General features: G+C 39.3%; 3 protein-coding genes across 3 annotated transcripts; all 3 read left to right on the plus strand.

Annotated features, from left to right (window-relative positions):
* Positions 1 to 3,146: 3,146 nt before the first annotated feature.
* LOC143478332 (olfactory receptor 52B2-like) lies at positions 3,147 to 4,100 on the plus strand. Its single transcript, XM_076977290.1, has one exon. It carries the CDS (start codon positions 3,147 to 3,149, stop codon positions 4,098 to 4,100), a length of 954 nt encoding a protein of 317 aa, XP_076833405.1.
* A 7,346-nt stretch (positions 4,101 to 11,446) lies between these two features.
* On the plus strand, positions 11,447 to 12,412 carry LOC143478333 (olfactory receptor 2AT4-like). Its single transcript, XM_076977291.1, has one exon. It carries the CDS (start codon positions 11,447 to 11,449, stop codon positions 12,410 to 12,412), a length of 966 nt encoding a protein of 321 aa, XP_076833406.1.
* A 3,667-nt stretch (positions 12,413 to 16,079) lies between these two features.
* On the plus strand, positions 16,080 to 17,045 carry LOC143478334 (olfactory receptor 2AT4-like). The gene has a single exon (XM_076977292.1). It carries the CDS (start codon positions 16,080 to 16,082, stop codon positions 17,043 to 17,045), a length of 966 nt encoding a protein of 321 aa, XP_076833407.1.
* The last annotated feature ends 1,621 nt before the right edge of the window (positions 17,046 to 18,666 follow it).

The raw sequence follows: 18,666 nt of genomic DNA on the forward strand, positions 1-18,666 counted from the left end.
CCAGCAATGTTGGCACAAAGTTGCTCCCGTAATTGGTGGCCACTGACAGCTGTAATGTCGTCGTTTTCCTGCATATCAGCTTCATCTTCATCTGCTTCCTCCTCAGGCTGAACAACATCTCCTGCTCCCATGCAGATGTTGTGCAGAGTGACACAGGCAGGGGCTTTGATTCGCACATGGCACCCATCTATTGCACCAACTACAGAGTGGAAAGCTGCATGGTTTCCCAGCCTCACAAAGCCATCAGAGATGCTCTGCAGTTCTTCTGGTTTTGGGTGCCGGATAACTTTTGGAAGGATTCGCCGCATTTCATTGGCCACTCTGTGAATTACACGGTGCACTGTAGAACCGTAGGGTATTAAAAAAAAAGCACGGGATACAATGCAGTATGATGTGCCACAGGCCAACCAAAAAAGAAAAACCAACACTTCGATGGCTCCCCCCCAACCATGGGTGCTCTCATGGTTGATGAGTTGTAAAAGCACTTTCAGGGATTCACGGTTCAGGCGAAAGTCAGGCTTGGTGTCTTGGGTGTTTTGGCTTGCTCATTAGGGTTCTGGACCCATAGTATTGTTAACCTTTTAAATCCTGTAAAGCGCTTTGTGACATGTGAAAAGCGCTATACAAATAAACTTTGATTTGATTTGATTTGGGTGTCGTCCAGGAATATTCTCAGAAGTGGTACACTTGTGTTCAGAGCACAGTACCTTGTAGGTCTTTCTCCCTGCAAGAAATGGAAAAATAACTTTTAGTGTGTGTGTGAAGTTATTTTGCGAAACAGAAAAGTGATTTACTTCGTGTTTAAAGAATATCACTTATCTGTTTTGTAAATTAACTGTTCACACAGGTTCTAATTTGATCGATCTATTTATTTATTTATTTAAAATGAATTGTCTACATGTGTATATTTGTATCACTTTGCATAAAATAAAATGCGTATTTGCAGATGAGTTTTATCCTTTAAAAACATACATTTTATGCTTAAAAGACAGCATTATAATAGGGGGGGGGGGATTAATTGTTGAAATCAAGTACAGGAAGAAAGTTTTTACCTCCGAGAAAATCTGAGCAGATCTTACCCGTTCAAGGACAGAAATCAGCGCTCGTCTTCTTAAATTTCGGCGTCTGGCTGCAGCACGTCGGCTTTCACGTCTCCGTCGCTCTTCCTCCAGCCCAAAAACAATTAAAATAAAAACTGCAACAGGTTCGTCCATAATGCCGGTATAGCGATTACCCGAGGTGTTTACCGCAGTTGAGCTGAGTAAACAGCGGGCGCGTGCTGTGGGCGGGGCCAAGTCGTGACGCAGTCGCTGTCTAGAGCGTCCCAATAATGTGCCTTATGAGGCTGGATGGCGGTTAGAACGTTGTCTAGTTAGACAGCTGTCTACATAGTCAATGCCTAGAGAGCTCACTAGGTTTTGAGACAGACCCATACTCTCATTGTAGTAGCTTTTTGTTCCAATGTTCCTTTTTTGACTACTACTGGTGACTGCAGGTGAATGATGAGGAGAAGTTGATGTTTTTTGTTTGCCCATTTAATACAGATAATGATGGTTTACAATAAAGTCATTACTTTAAGAGAGTAAATATAATGCAGTCCAGTAAGTACAATCCACACACTTCCCACACTCCCCACGGTCCACACGATCCACATGGTCCACACGATCCACACGGTCCACACGATCCACACGGTCCACACGGTCAAAAGACCGTTTGCCCTCTCAGCCACACTGCCTGTTTGCCCTCTCAGCCACACCGCCTGTTTGCCCTCTCAGACACTCATGTTCTTATTGCAAGTATAGGACAGAGGTATAGGAGGAATGACCTGGTTTGGCCTTCCAACAAGCTGACATATAACATAGATAGGACTCACACAAAGACGAGCACGGGACATGACTAACTCACACAATATATACACACAACACATAACCACCTGCAACACATTAGACTAACAAGATGGATGTGCCCAGTGTAGATTTCAAGCCCCAGACCCACGCCTATACCCGAGGCCGCCGGTACTCCACACCGCCGAGATTTGCGGCCTTGGTGATATGAAAACACACACAGGCACATTCAACACAAAGCACACAATGAGCATCTGACATTATCAAGAACTCAGGACTGAACTGATGTTTTGTTGGGAGTGTTCAATGTGCCACTGACTCAGCAGGTATGGAATGTGACAGGGCAAATCAAGATTAAATCTCACTCCTAATGTCAACGACCAAGAACAGCACAGCATTAGAACAGAACAAAACAGCAGAATGTTGTTTTGACACATTTGGACGAGGAGTGCAAAATAAAAAGGAAGAGATCATGCCAGTCTCAGGGAAAAAGGAGAATTTAATAGACAACGTGCACCAAGTGAAAACATATATATATATAACCTGATAAGGCACACTTGAATACCATTTCAGGTGACTACTTCTTGAAGTTCATTGAGAGAATTCCAAGAGTGTGCAAAGCAATAATCAGAACAAAGGGTAATACATAAGTACATAACTCCACATGTGTTCATTCATAGTTTTGATGCCTTCAGTGAATCTACAATGTAAATAAAGTGAAAATAAAGAAAACACATTGAATGAGAAGGTATGACCAAACTTTTGGCTTGTACTGTATATATGTACATATGTATGGGAGTGGATAAGTAGATATTGAGAGTGCGATAACTGAATTTGAACTGAATTAATTAATTTTTTTAGTTGAAAAGGCGATATTGCTTTAAAAATACAAAGTGATATCACCCAGAGATTTTAGCCTTTAATATTTGTTCTTACATAAGTCTCTGGAGGTGTTGTTCACAATGTTTTTATTTTCCCTTCCTGGTCATGTGAGATTATGTGAATAATATAAAACAGCTGTGAGACACCATCCACACACTAGTTGCTAAGGAGCTATCATAGTTCATTCCACCATTGCTAAGCAGTGACCTAGGTAAACAGGGAGCATATATTGTCTGAAAATGTCTGTCACTGTCACAAGTAATTTGTAATTAATTATCTACTTAAAATTGATCAAATGTAATATAATGAAATATAATTAACAACAGGCAATGTTTTAGTATAGTACAATCCATGGTGTTGACCTACTTTTGTTTTAGACCTGAAATTACATTTTTCACTTTAAGGACGTGAACTTTAAGGATGTCAGAGGGAAACGTGACTTTTGTGAAGGAGTTTTTCATTGTGGGTTTTCCTGGGCTTCACGTCAACTACTATGGCCTTGTTTCTGCAGTCATGTTCTTTGTTTATATGTGCACGTTGTTAGGCAATGTAATATTTGTTATTTTATTTGTAAAAGAAAAAACACTCCATAAACCTATGTACTATATTTTTGTCAATCTTGTTATATCTGATGTTCTGTTCAGCACAACCACATTACCAAAGATAATTGTCAGGTACTGGTTCCAAGCTGGGACCATTTCATTTGTAAGTTGCTTTATTCAAATGTATTTCGTGCATTATTTTAGCACGGTCGATTCATACATTCTGGCACTAATGGCTATAGATCGATTTGTGGCAGTTTGTTGCCCACTTCGATACCACAGTATTATGACTAACAGAAATGTATTAATTCTGAGCCTGGTGGCTTGGATATTGGCTCATACTATTGTCCTAATGATGGCAATTCGAGCATTTCCTCTCCCTTATTGTGGACCCAACACTATTTTGCACTGTTACTGCGATCACATATCTCTTACAAGACTTGCATGCACTGACAGGACTCCATATAGTATACCAGCTTTTGTTTCTGCAATGGTAATACTACTGGGATCCCTTAGCATTATTCTGTTTTCTTATGGCTGTATTACTGTAGCAGTTCTACGAATCTCAAGCACTCAGGGCCGGTTGAAGACTCTCTCCACCTGTAGCTCTCAACTCATCATTATCAGCCTCTTCTTCATTCCCAGGTGCTTTAATTATTTATCCAACAATATAGGTATTAGTTTTAATGCTGATTTGCAAATAGCCATTGTCATGTTGTATAGCCTCCTACCTCCTATGTTCAACCCTCTAATTTACAGTTTGAGAACAGCAGAGGTACAGAAGATTTTGATTAGCCATTTCCGAAAGACTCATGTACATACAAATATTTAAATATATTTCCAGCTGTGTATATATACATATACACACACATACATATATATACAACTGTGCAGATGTCTTAGACCAAAATTTGATTTGTTGTTTTAGCAGTGGTATTATATTATAATCATATAATATAAATGATATATGACCATATATCATTATTTAGTCTCTATTAAGATACAAGCTAAAAATACTTGGCCTTATACATATTAGCAAGTTTTGTGTGTGTGTATGTGTGTGTGTGTGTGTGTGTGTGTGTGTGTGTGTGTGTGTGTGTGTGTGTAAATGCACTGCAGAAGCTGCTGTGAATTAGGCAAGAACCACACCGTGGCTTTATTGCCATGATCAGAATAGCACTGTGACATGATTGGATTACAGAGGATTAGAGGATGAATGTTCATCCAGGAAGTGTTCTGATCCTATAATATTGTCATGCTTTAGCACAACTATTTAATCTCATCAAGAGTTAAACAATTACCTGCCAAGTTAAATCAACTGTATATTATTTTCCCTGCATGAAAGCAGCTAAAAAGACTCCTGAAAATAAAACAACAAACATTCTTTATTAACATTATGCATTTTCAGACCTCAGACATGTCATGTTTCTGTATGGTGAACATTTTGCATAGAAAGATTAATAAACATATATTTAATAAATGTACTTAGAAAATATGATGCAAGCAAACTTTCAGTGTTCTGTTGCCAAATAGATGTTTGACCCTAAATTATTTCGCACCCTGTATCCTATTGAGATATTGACAGAGACAAGTGGGTGCTCACGGTCTGCTAGAAGGAGTACCAGAAAAGGAGCCAGCCATGGGAAGGGATGCAGAGGATGGGACAGACTGGACCAGGGACACAACACAATAGGCTGAACAGGACAGTGGACAACGGAACTGAACAAGGATCTGAAGAAGAATGGACATGGGAACAGGAATTGTGAAAGCGGGGTTGCCAACTTTTCAAGATCACTTTTCAAGAGATTTGTTCCTGGAGGGGGTGGCGAGTGTAAATTATTGACTTGGGGGGGGGGACACAAAAATTGTTACCGGGCGGGGTGTAAAATGGACACAAATTAAGTATTATATCGCGATCGATCGATCACCAGTGGTAGGCGCCAGAGCGAACTAGTAACTCATCGAGAAATCGGATGTGTGGCGTGTGAAGATAGTCAAATGCGTGTGTCTCACGCTCAATGCGTTAGAGTTGGCAACCCTGTAAAAGTGATAGAAACACAGACATGAGGACTGACACAAAGCCAGATATGGAGACAAAGAGGGTTATAACAGCATGGACAAATACACTATGACTGGGTCAAATACAAATCCAATAATGGAAGACTGGATAAATACAGGGTAGATGAAAATTATTGGCTTGGTACAGGCAATCCAGTTCACGTAGAAGTCTCTTTAGTCCACTACTTGAATAAAACTACAAAAGTACTGGCCTTCCAATGTACTTACATATTGACAGTAAAGTTAAGGCTCTAATTTATAGCGATATGCTCCCTATGTAAAACCTTTTAAAATAGAATTTGTTTTCTTACATACAGTGTAATGTTCAAATATTTATTATTTCACAGCATCAAATGCATTTAGCAAGCTGGAACCTTCAAATGCTATATTTTACTATGGTAAAACAAATAACTAGCTAGATAGTGTGACGGGCAGGGTGTGCGAACTAAAAAGGAAACGATCACGCCAAGTTTTAGGGAAAAAGGATGGTTTAATAGAAAGTGTGCAAACCAAAACCTGTGCAATAGATCCAAATTAAGGATATAATGACCAGAGGTCAACTGGTACAAAGACAAGACATATATAGGCAAACAAACGACCCTCAGGTGAGACGGATCACGGGCTCCGCCCACCTGAGGGACGAACACGACGTCACAAAACAACAACAGCCGCTGTGGACGGAGGCGACCGGTAGGGGGCCACCTCACCGTGACAGACCCCCCCACCAAGCCGCACTCCCCTCCACTGGGTGTGTGGCACACAGCGGCTGCACACAAAACACGAAGGGGCAGGAAGGCAGGGACAGGCAGGAACACACCCCCTACAGTCCAGGAGCTGAAACATAAAACACACAACAGTAAACAGCTCACCTCCCTGGGTGGGACCCTGGACCGACTGGGCCGTCAACAACACATAACCACGCCCTGGTCGGTCACAGGGCCCTCGTGCCCTAATCGGCCTTCAGCCGGTGAGCCCCACAGGTGTGAGGACGAGGAGCTATGGCTCCTTTATCGTCCTTAGTGTATGTGTGTGTGTGTGCAAGTTACCTCTCCAAGGCGTGGTTACTTCACCTTCTGGACCTACCTCCTCCCAGAGCTGACCCCTGCCTTCTGCTAGGGGTCACCCCAGCCTCCTGGGGAGCCAACCCCTCCCGGGGCCTCTCATCGCAAGGTGGACTCCTCCACCCAACCCAGGAGTGCCAGAGACCGAGGCCCAGAGCACACCCGACGCGGGCTAGGGAGCAGCCCCAAGGGCCTCCTGGTCACCCCGGGTAGGAGGGAGGATCTCCATCTCCAGCAGGAGCTTCTCAGACCGGCCGCTAGGGAGGGGCTCTTCATGACTGGGCTCCGGTCACCCCACAACACAAGGGGGCTCGTGCCAGGTGGAGACCCCCACAAGGTCCAGGAACACTGCCAGGGAGAAGCACCTGCACAGAACACATACACACCCACACACACACACACCCAAACACACACCAACATAAAACACAAATGCGCCTCAGACGCCCTCCGCAGGGTTGCCAACTTTTGACGTTCGCTTGGAGTGAGATTTTAACCTGGAGCCGGTGGCGAGTGTATTTTGTTGAGCGGGGGGGGGGGGGGGGCGTAAAATGGACACAGATTCAGTGTTATATCGCCGGTGGATGGCGCCAGAGCTAGCGAACTAGTAACGTATTGAATCATATATGTGGATCTGAGGTAAATAAACTGGATTTTTTTTTTCGGCGTGAGATATCGGAAGTGTGGCGTGAGAGTGTGTGAAAACGGTCAAATGCATGTGTCTCACGCTCAATGCGTGAGAGTTGGCAACCCTGCCTCCGTGCCATACCCCAGTGGCAGGGGAACCACAACCGGTCCCCCCCCAAACACACATTTAAGGGGAGGAGCATGCGTGGAATTACATGTAACAGTTGACAACACGTTAGGACAAAACACACACGCTAATACTAGACAAACAAACAAAAACAGTGTACAGACAGACAGACGGGACCCACAAATGCACGCTCTACGTAAACACATATAGTGACGCGCCGCTCATGTTCGCAGTCGCTCCCCACATGAAACACAAGACAAAACGGGGAGCGAGGCGACGGTGAGGAGCGGCATGCGCGTCAAACGTTAAACATTCAACATGAAACACGACGAGCACGCACACTGATCCACACGTCTGTCAACATGTACACACATTTTTACTCACACAAAACATGAAGAGTCTTCCCAGGGAAGACGCCCTGGTCCTCGCCGTGCCACAAACACGAACGCACGGCGGAACTCTTCAAAACAAACATACAACAGACTCGAAAAGTTTTCCCAGGAAGACGCCCTGGTCCTTGCCGTGCCACAGACACAAAACAAAAGCACGGCGGAACTCTTCACAAAACACTGTGGACGGAGGCAACCGGTAGGGGGCCGCCTCACCGTGACAGATAGCCGAGTGCATTGCTAAGACATTTTTCAGTTGTGTACTAGCAATTGCCTACTTAGCTAGCTAGCTAACTAACCATGTATTCAATGCTAATTACTCATTTGAACAAACAAAAAGAAACATGAAAACGAATATGGCCATGAATTTAATAGCGAGTTACAATTTCTTCCATTTTTATGTAGACTTATATTCTCCGAAAGTTTTACTCCTGCATTGAGGGCAAAACATTTATAGAGAAGATTTCTATTACCATACTTCTTCTTCTCATCATTGTTGTTTTCATTACCAATTACTTCAGAATTGTATTTATCAGTGTATTACATATAATGTTTATATATCTACATATACCAGTGGGGAACCATCAGGGCCAACTACGCCACAGGTGTCAAACTCAAGGCCCACGGGCCGCATCATTTTATGTTGTCCGCGAGAGCTTAAAAAGCAAAATTGTCCAAAAAAAAAAGTTAAAGTGAGCAAAAACTACGATTCCCACAATTATGTTACCCGCGAAGTGACGGCATCTCGACACTGCAGTATTTCCATATCGATGCGATTTTCCCAATAAGTGTGAGAGAAACATCAATGCAGATAGAAGGGCGTTTCATGAAAGATGGGAACGTGATGTTTGCACTTCAAGGAGAAAAACGGGTATGAAGCGGTGGCAGTTGTCAAAGAGTACAATATATGTCGGCATTTTGCGACCAAACACGGAGATAAGTATGCCAAATTTTGCCATCAAGAAAAACAACTAATTGTCAAAGAATTAAAAAGCAAACTGCGATCGCAAAAGAATGTGTTCACAACCACAAACGAAACAGCAGTAAAAGCTGCTTTGTTGTGGCTAAAGAAATCGCCACGCTTCAGTCTTTTTCAGAGGGAGCATTTTTGAAGCGCAACTGCTATTTTCACTGTAATTTGATATTTCAAGTTTTGAACAAAGTAAATGTGATATATTTGATAATTTTTTCTTTATTCACTTGGATAGTTTGATCGTTGATTGATGGAGTAATGTGGGTTTCATAACAAATTTAAAGGATTTATGTTATAATAACTGTGACGCCGGAGGCGTCGTAACAGAGGCAGCCGGAGACGCAGGTGGAATGAACGGGGGTTTATTCTCCATAATAGAATATTAACAGAAAGCAAGGCAATACGCAGAGACTCTGAATGAGTAAACAGGCAGGAGGACTCTGAGACAGCGCTTGACGGTCCAGTAAGGCTCGTAGCGTGAATGTGCAGCACTGGACCGGACGACCTGCGGGCTTAAAAAGAGCAACGTAACAAGAAACAGGTGCATCAGTATTCTGGTGATTGTGATGGTAGGAGTGGCTGCGTGCTCGGGGGTGTTTGCTGGGATCGGCTGCTGACCGGGATGCGCGCCCTCTGGTGGCGACCCGGCCCCCTCACCGTGACAATAACAGCAACAAGCAAACAATTTGTTTACATTTACACAAATATATCTGTAATATTTGTAACTTGAATAAGTAATAAATTCAGAGTTATTTAACATTAAGGACTAGGTACATTTATAAGTTCCGTGGGTAACGATTATGCTGATGTGGCCCGCGGTGAAAATGAGTTTGACACCCCTGCTCTACGCCCTCTCAGAGTGCCTAAAATATTCTTAAAACATAAATATATATAATATAATTTATCCAATTTTATTTTATTTATTTTATTTTATTAAATAAATTAAATAAAGATAAGAAAGAGGTTCTTGTTCTTGGTAATGAATCACAAAGGAATTATGTCCAGACTTATTTAAATCAAATGAATCCAAATGTCAAACAATGTGTTAAGAAACTGGGTGTCACTTTTGATAATGAGCTCAGCTTCAAATCACACATCATGACTACATGCAAGATAGCTTATTTTCACCTTCGAAACACTAAGGTCCGGGATATGCTCTCTCCTACTGACAGTGAAAAACTTGTTAATGCATTTATCACATCAAGGCTAGATTATTATAATGCTGTTCTGTCTGCTCTTCCAAAGAGCTCTATTTCTCACCTACAGCGAGTTCAGAACACTGCTGCAAGGGTTCTGGCCCGCAGGAGAAAGAGAGTTACATCTGCACTCAACTCACTGCACTGGTTACCTGTCAGTTTTAGAATAGATTTTAAGGTTCTAGTGATGGTTTTTAAATGTTTTCATGGTCTTGCTTCTCTTTACCTCAGTGAAATGATGGTTAGATATGTTCCAGTCAGATCTCTCAGATCTTCAAACAGTAATCTACTGGTGATTCCTAAAAGCCGATTAAAGATTGGCGAGGGTGTTTTTAGCCACTAAGGCCCAAAGCTCTGGAACTCTCTTCCTGAAGAGCTCAGAGGCATTTCATTCTTGCACAGTTTCAAAACCTTCCTGTTTAGATCTTCTTTTAGTTAAGTAACTCTAACTCGGTTCTAATTATTTTAATAGTTTTCCATCTTATTGTTGTCTTATTTACTTTACTTTATTACATTATTTTATTTAGCTACATTTTATGTTTGTTCTAGTTATTTTAAACATTGCCATTTTATTTATCTTATTATATTATTTTATTGTTTTTTTTTCCTTTTTATCTTTAATTTCTTTTAACATTTTCTTTTTGTCTACTTATCTTTGCTGTGACGTGGGGACAGAGGCAGCAGGAGGCAGGGGCTGTGCACGCAAGCGTTTATTTTCCATGACAAAAATGAACAGAAAACTCCAAGGCAGAACGAACACAACAGAAAATCAACAACGACTGAAGTTAGGCAAACAGTCATAGTGACGGGTCTCTCGCACGTAGCGAGGCGCGGTAGCAGGTTGAATGAGCAGCGCTGGACAGCGCGACCTGTGGGAATATAAGAGGGCAGACCAGATTAGTGACAGGTGTAAAAACTCAGGTGATTGGGAACGTGGGAGTGTCCTTGGATCTGAGGGTGTGCGCTGCAAAGTGGTAGGCGTGTTGGTTGGTGTACGAGTGACTGTTCGCGCCCTCTGGTGGCATCCGGGCCGACCCACCGTGACATTTGCTTCCTTTTAATGTTTTTTTTTTATTTATTCTGTAAAGCACTTTGAGTTGCATGTATGTATGAAAGGTGCTATACAAATAACGATTATTATTATTATTATATCTTCTCAATTGTGTCGTCAAACATTCCAAGACATAGATATAGATGGGTATGTATGCTGTAGTCCTTGCGGGATGAATACTGCTATGTTTTATGGTAAAAGAGAACAAGCAATAAAACGAGGGCTGATGACATCAAGTATTGTCGAATTAGCATATATTATTGCATCAACTAACTGGACTCAGGTGTAATAGAAACGCATATATAAACTGATGCTTGTGTGAATCATCTTAAGTTGTGTATTGTCAATGTGTATTTGAAAATATTGCATGCCTAAGATTTCTAAAACACAAATACTGTTGAACATAAATAAAGGTAAGACAGTACTTCTAACTGATCCTTGTTCTATGTTACTGGAAACATACATGGACTTATAATAATTGTACTAATAAGTGCTTTGAAAAATAAACATTGTGTTATAAATACTAAATACTTTATAAATAAACATATAAATTATGCAGTTAAAAATGCAATTACATTTCAATTAAAAATTTCCTCAGTACCTGTGTTTCTACCCTTATATTTCTATCATTACATCACCCCAACAGCATTTGTTTCATCAGATGACCTATCAGGTACATTTAAAGCATTGACAAAAGTTATGGATCAACACAATTTTTCTACAGTAATTACAGAAGTCTTCCTGCTTGGATTTCCAGGACTCCTTCCAGAATATCACACAGCAGTTGGATCATTTCTCCTCTTCATTTATCTCACACTTGCAGGGGGAAACATTTTGATTATTGCATTTGTGTCTTATGAAAGGAGCCTTCAAAAGCCATGCTACCTGATCTTCTGCAATCTTGCTGCTGTGGACTTTGCTTTTGGAACCACCACAATGCCCAAAATAATTGCAAAATATTTGCTTAAAGATGAAACTCTGCCATTTCATGTTTGCTTTGTACAAATGTTTTTTGTCCATTATTTTGGGACTGTCACGTCCTTCACTTTGTTAATAATGGCTGTCGATCGATTAATCGCCATATGTAACCCTCTCAGATACCCTGCACTTGTTACTAACCATTCGACAACAATTGCATGTTTAATGACCTGGGTGTTTGCAATCCCACTGGTGACAGCTGTAGTGGTACAGACCACAGCTGAGCACTACTGTGATTCCAATGTAATAGCACAGTGTTTTTGTGACCATAATTCCATAATTAAGCTAGCCTGTAGTGATTTTATGCATGCAAAACTGCTTTTCTTTTCTGTAGCTATGGTAGTGCTGATGGGTCCCCTTGCATTCATCGTATTATCCTACATTGCAATCATTATCACTGTCTTAAAAATATCCAGTGTTGAAGCAATGTACAAAACATTCTCAACATGCAGCCTGCAGCTTCTTACTATATGCATTTACTATGTGCCTCGCTGTACCTCTTATATTACAGACCTAAAAGTTCAAATGAACCTTAGTGCTCGTATTATGATATGCATGTGGTATAGTCTGTTTCCCCCACTTGTCAATCCAGTGATATTCTGCTTTCAAACTAAGCAAATTCGACACATTTTCATCATGAAGCTAAGAAAGATCATGACCCATCATCAACTGAAACCTTCAGGTTAATTGTTTTTGTGATACAATTGCAATGGGCATAAGTTATTTTCATATGGAAATGTTCTGATTGTTCATAAAGATCATGGTTATACCTGCTTCCTCTGTGCTTCTGAAAGGACCAGAAATGTACATCTGTACAAATCTAGAGCACTTTAAAAATGAAAAACAAGGTCACCCTAAAATTATAAGCCATATTACACCCACGTTTTAGGGCTTCAAATACCACAGCATCAAAGCCTGACAAAAATACAACTCCAGGTAAACAAAATTAAACAAGGTAAACAAGATTAATTTACAGTAAAAAGGACCTTTAACATATAAAAAGTGTGAATGTAATTGCTTCATCATTACTCACTATCCATATCCAATATCCAAGAAATAATAAAAAAAAATATTCTGTTCATCAATTTGTTAGGCATGCTGATAAAAATCCTGTGCATCAGTTATTGTATGTTGATATTACAGAGGATGTTAATATGAGCACCAATTCTCACTGTGATGGTAAGTGATAGTGCTCAACATTATGTTAACTGGTGGTCAGAACCATTGACATTATGTAAATGAAGCATCAGCCAAAGTGTCATTACAACCTTCTGTTGTACTTCTTTTCTTACCTTGAGATTCAGATCTTTTCTGTCACATCAGCATACCAGAGTACATGCCCCTATCTGGTCAATAACTGCTGAACTGTTCTACCATTAGTAAATACCTTTTAATAACGAACCCTGAAACAAACATACAAATAAAAGATTTTCCTATTAATTTAGATAGCAAATGTCTAATCACATTTAGCAGATGTTCTTGTAATTAACTACTTCTGATACATCAATGTGCAATTTTCTACACACTGCGAATGCAAAATTTGTAAGCTTAAATGTTCCCCCAACTATGAGCAAACATTACTATAGCAAACATTACCATACAAATGCTACCATAATACGGGAATGATATTGTAATGGCGAGGGTTAAGCAGGATGCTGAAATGAGATCATGCATAGTAACATGTTTTTTATTTATGACAAAAGTCTGCACTTCTAGAGTTAGCAATGACAAAAAACATACAACACACATAGTGAGGACTCAAAGACAAGCAATGATCACTATACCTACACACATAAAAAAAACTTTCAAATAAACAAGACCCAAGTGCAACACAACGTTGAGGGGACAAGCCACAGGTGAGATGGATGAACACACACATTGAATCACACCAAATGGAAATACATATGGAAAAAAATGGATGCAGATCGCACAAACACACGCGCAAGAGGAGGGGTCAGGGACTGCACCATACCTGATATTAATTAGCAGCTTACAGTTTTGAAGGCCAGAGCACTTGTACAGAAATGTGCCACATTTATAATTCTAGCAGACTAAAATATTTTCTTTAAATGCTAATGGGCTTAATGACCAATGGTAGTATTCATATTTGGTTGCTTGTGTATCTGTTCTCAAGAAAGTATATGCTTGTGCGTAAACACAGCATAAATTTTTCCCTCCCTATGGAAACCTTTACTTCTGTCTGGAACACGTCTTCATTCCCGTCTTCTTCCCCCTCTCATCTGGTCCCTTTACCCTAGAGCAGGGGTGTCAAACATACAGGGTGTCAAACCCCCCACCAGGGGGTTCAGTCCAGCCCATGGAATAAACCTGCATTATTAAAGAAGAATAAACTCCATTTTATTTAAAATCTGCAGCTCCTATATTGTCCCTCTTAAGTGAAATGTCTTTGTCAAAAAAGAAAAACGTGGACAAACATACAGGGTGTCAAACCCCCCACCAGGGGGTTCAGTCCAGCCCATGGAATAAACCTGCATTATTAAAGAAGAATAAACTCCATTTTATTTAAAATCTGCAGCTCCTATATTGTCCCTCTTAAGTGAAATGTCTTTGTCAAAAAAGAAAAACGTGGACACAGAGTGTCTGATTTTTCAAGAAAAACTGAAAGTCCATGTGTCACGGTGAGGCGGCCCCCTACTGGTCGCCTCCGTCCACAGCGGCTGTTGTTGTTGTTATTTTGTTACGTCGTGTGCGTCCCTCAGGTGGGCGGAGCCCGTGATCCGTCTCACCTGAGGGTCGTTTGTTTGCCTATATGTGTCTTGTCTTTGTACCAGTTGACCGCTGGTCATTATATCCTTAATTTGGAACTATTGCACGGGTTTTTGGTTTGCGCACTTTCAATTAAACCATTCTTTTTCCCTGAGACTTGGCGTGATCGCTTCCTTTTTAGTAGCTCACCCTGCCCATCACACCATGTGTTCAGAATTGCTTTCCAGATGTGGAAAATGTCACTGTGATCAGTTTTTATGCATAATGCACTTAAATAAATGTTTAAAAGTAAAAGTGTTGTTGAAATTGCACATATTTTTCTTAAAAAGTAAAAAGTTAAAGTAGAAAGTTTTTCACAATATATTTAGTAAAATAACAATTAATTTCATATAAAGATTTTTGTAATTTACTTCTTTGCACTCATACAAATAAAAATGTGGACTTATTGTTACTTCCATGTAATTTTGGAATGAATTTACTGGTCTGCCCCCTTTGAGATCCGATTAAGTGGTATGCAGCCATTGCTGACATCAGGTCTACCATTAATACCTACGTACCTCCAGCAACTCCAATTACCAGAGCTTATACAGTCTATAAGCTCTGATAATGAATTAAAAAGAAATAAAAAGTTAAAAAAGTAACTACATTTACCCTTCTTAGTTGTTCAGTTGCCTATACGCATACTACAAAATCTTTCTGTAAAATATTCACTGTAAATAATATACCTATACATTTTATATTTTGATATTTAATATTATCTTACATTTTTATTATTATGTAAATAAGTGAGACATCATCATTAATCATCACTTCTGCCATAAACATACCCAGCTGAGACTACATCCATGTTAATGTACACTTTCTCTGAAATGCTTTGAATACAGTACATACAAATATAAATATATTCTTGTACTCACCTACTTTTCTCCAGAGGTTATAATCTAGTTATAATGCTGATTATGTAGTTCTTGTGTTGACAATTTGTCATGTAGGACATTTAACCCTAGGGGGAAGAATTACTACTTTGCTTTGTAAATGAGCACAAGCATAAAACACCTAAGCATATAATGTCAAGCATTGAATTTGCATATATTATTTTATTAACTAAATGGACTCAGGTGTAATGGAAAAGCATATATAAACTGATGCTTATGTGAATCATCTTCAGTTGTATTGACAGTGTGGATTTGAGAATTTTCTATGCCTAAGACTAAGAGGAAACAAATACTATTGAACATACATAAAGGCAAGAAAATACCTAGCTCTATATTAGTGGATGTATCATGATTTTATGAATATATACATTTAACATTGTGATGTATTGTAAAAATTGATCACAGCTTGCACATTTGTATTTTTTATTAAATCGGCATTACTAGATTTTATGATATACTTAGAAAATACAACCTAACCTACTGTTTTCCTTTTAAAATTGCAGGGATTATACCCCACATTGTCTTAAGTGTTTAACAGGTCTATTATCAAGTGGATTTGAAACATTAATGTTTGTTCTTTGAACATGTAACCCAATTTCTTTTTGCTTTAAATTGCAGGGAGTAGCTCTCGAAGTGTTTCTTTTGTGTCATCAGGTGGTTTTTCAGGTGGATTTCGAGCACTGACAAAAGTTATGGACCAACATGCCAATTCCACAACAATTACAGAATTCTTCTTGCTTGGCTTTCCAGGACTCCTTCCAGAATATTACACAGCAGTCGGATCATTTCTCCTCTTCATTTATCTTACACTTGCAGTGGGAAACATTTTCATTATTGCATTTGTGTCTTATGAAAAGAGCCTTCAAAAACCATGCTACCTGATCTTCTGCAATCTTGCTGCAGTGGACTTTGCTTTTGGAACCACCACAATGCCCAAAATCACTGCAAAATATTTGCTTAAAGATGAAACAATGCCATTTCATTCTTGCTTTGTACAAATGTTTTTTGTCCATTATCTTGGGACTGTCATTTCTCTAATTTTGCTAGTAATGGCTGCTGATCGGTTTATTGCCATATGTAACCCCCTCAGATACCCTGCACTTGTTACAAACCACTCCACAGCAATTGTATGTTTACTTACCTGGATATTTCCAATCCCACTGCTAACAGCTATAGTTATACAAACCATAGGTGAGGACTACTGCAATTCCAACGTAATAGCACAGTGTTTTTGTGACCAAAATTCCATAGTTAAGCTAGCCTGTAGTAATTTCAAGCATTCAAAGCTGCTTACTTTTTGCATCGCAATGACAGTTCTATTGGGACCCCTTGCTTTCATTATATTCTCCTACATAGCAATCATTGTAACTGTTTTAAAAATATCCAATGTTTATGCAATGTACAAAGCGTTCTCCACATGTAGCTTACAGCTCCTTACTATATGCATTTACTATGTGCCCCGTTGTGCTGCTTACATTACTGACCAGAGGGTTCAAATGGACATAAGCACTCGTATTATGATATGTATGTGGTATAGTCTGTTGCCCCCTCTTGTCAATCCGGTCATATTCTGCTTTCAAACTAAGCAAATTCGAGACATTGTCATGGTGAAATTAAGAAAGATCATGAACCATCATCAACTGAAACCTTTTAGATGAAAAAGCAATTAATTTAAATTAAATTAATTAAAATGATTCCATTATTTATAAGTAAAAAATGTATGTTCATTACACTTGGGATGTACATTTTTTAACTGTTGATTAAATTTGCAGTTAAATTCCCTTCCTCTTTGGGCTGATTTTTGCCCAGGCAATACTGAAAGCATCTTCATACTAAATAAACAAAAATGTATATCTGTACAAAATATACAAAAATTCTTTATATCTTCTCAGTACATTCTAAAAATTTAAAGCGAGGCAAATTACCTCCCAGTTTTAGGTCTACAAAGGATCACACAGCTTCTAAGCTTGTTAGTATCACATCTTAGCTAAGTAAGCCACAAAAATTGCCACAGTCACAAGCACATTTTACATATAAAAATAATGAATGTAATTATTATCTCTTTATTATTCAAATTTACATATCTAATTTGCAAGAAAGAATGACAATATATTGTACTTTTAAATGGAAGTACCTTGCTCTCTATCTTAGCAAAGATAATATCTACAGCCAAATCTTCATGCTGACTGTAAGAACAATAGTAGATAGTATTAAGGGAATATTAATATAGATGACTTCAGTGTGAATATTAGGTCTCACTTTGATCAATGAATGTCACTGTTCATTAAATGGTGGCTAGAACATCTGTCATTATGTCAATGTACTGCCAGAGTCAATATAATGTGTGCAGTCCTCCTTTCCTCCTTTCCAGTCCATCTTTCATCTTATGGGCTCATAAATACTTTATAAGACCATCTGAGTACATGCCTCTGAATACATGCCTTCTGAACTCATTAAATCTGAAATTTTAATGTATTCATATTGCAGATGTCTAACCACAATTAGGAGATTTTGTAACTGTCCAAAACTGTCTCTAGTAACTGTCCAAAGTTAATATTATTTATGCCATTAGATAAATAATTATGTAGGCTAATCATGTGTCAGGCTGTAATTTTACAGAAACACACACGTCTGACATGGAAATGTGCACAAATAGTACAATTGTCACACTAAGCACAATTTGTCAGATTTTTATATACAGTTATATAAAAGAGCATGTCATTTTTCTTTGTTTTTTATTATCTTTGTTATTTATTATCTTTTCCATGATGGATATAATGTTTCTATGTGATCTCTATATATCTTGAGCTTTATAATTTTATCAATTGTTTAATAAAAAAAAATATCATGGTCAGATTTCTGTTTAAGTAACTGTTTTTATGGACCCCGTTTAATTTTAGCCTCCACTTCAGTAAAGTCCTAGCGCTGCAGACATGTTTGTTCCTAATACTGCAGACACATTTGCTCCTGATGCTGCCGACAACGGGACTTGTCTGGAGGGCCCATGCTCCTCTGGTTTTCCCGGCATGGGGGGGGGGGGTTTTTACCTGGATACAACTGTGCTATTTTGTGATTGGCGGTTAGGTAGATGCGTTATTGACCAGTGTGTGACAAGCTTCTTCAGAAATCTGCAGGAAACTGCTAGATGCCTGCTCTTTGTCCTCAGTTAATTAAATAGTGGTGGCCCTTGGTGGACAGTGTCCTAGTCATTTCTGTGCATGAGAGATACAAGGTGTGTCGTGTGAGTCTGTGAACTGCGTGTGTCTCATGTCCATTGTG

Source organism: Brachyhypopomus gauderio, chromosome 16 (assembly GCF_052324685.1).
Source record: "Brachyhypopomus gauderio isolate BG-103 chromosome 16, BGAUD_0.2, whole genome shotgun sequence".
NCBI lineage: Eukaryota > Metazoa > Chordata > Actinopteri > Gymnotiformes > Hypopomidae > Brachyhypopomus > Brachyhypopomus gauderio.

What these genes read in the sequence shown, in the direction of transcription:
- LOC143478333 (XM_076977291.1), top strand. Translation starts at nt 11,447, where the DNA reads ATGGATCAACACAATTTTTCTACAGTAATTACAGAAGTCTTCCTGCTT.
- LOC143478332 (XM_076977290.1), top strand. Translation starts at nt 3,147, where the DNA reads ATGTCAGAGGGAAACGTGACTTTTGTGAAGGAGTTTTTCATTGTGGGT.
- LOC143478334 (XM_076977292.1), top strand. Translation starts at nt 16,080, where the DNA reads ATGGACCAACATGCCAATTCCACAACAATTACAGAATTCTTCTTGCTT.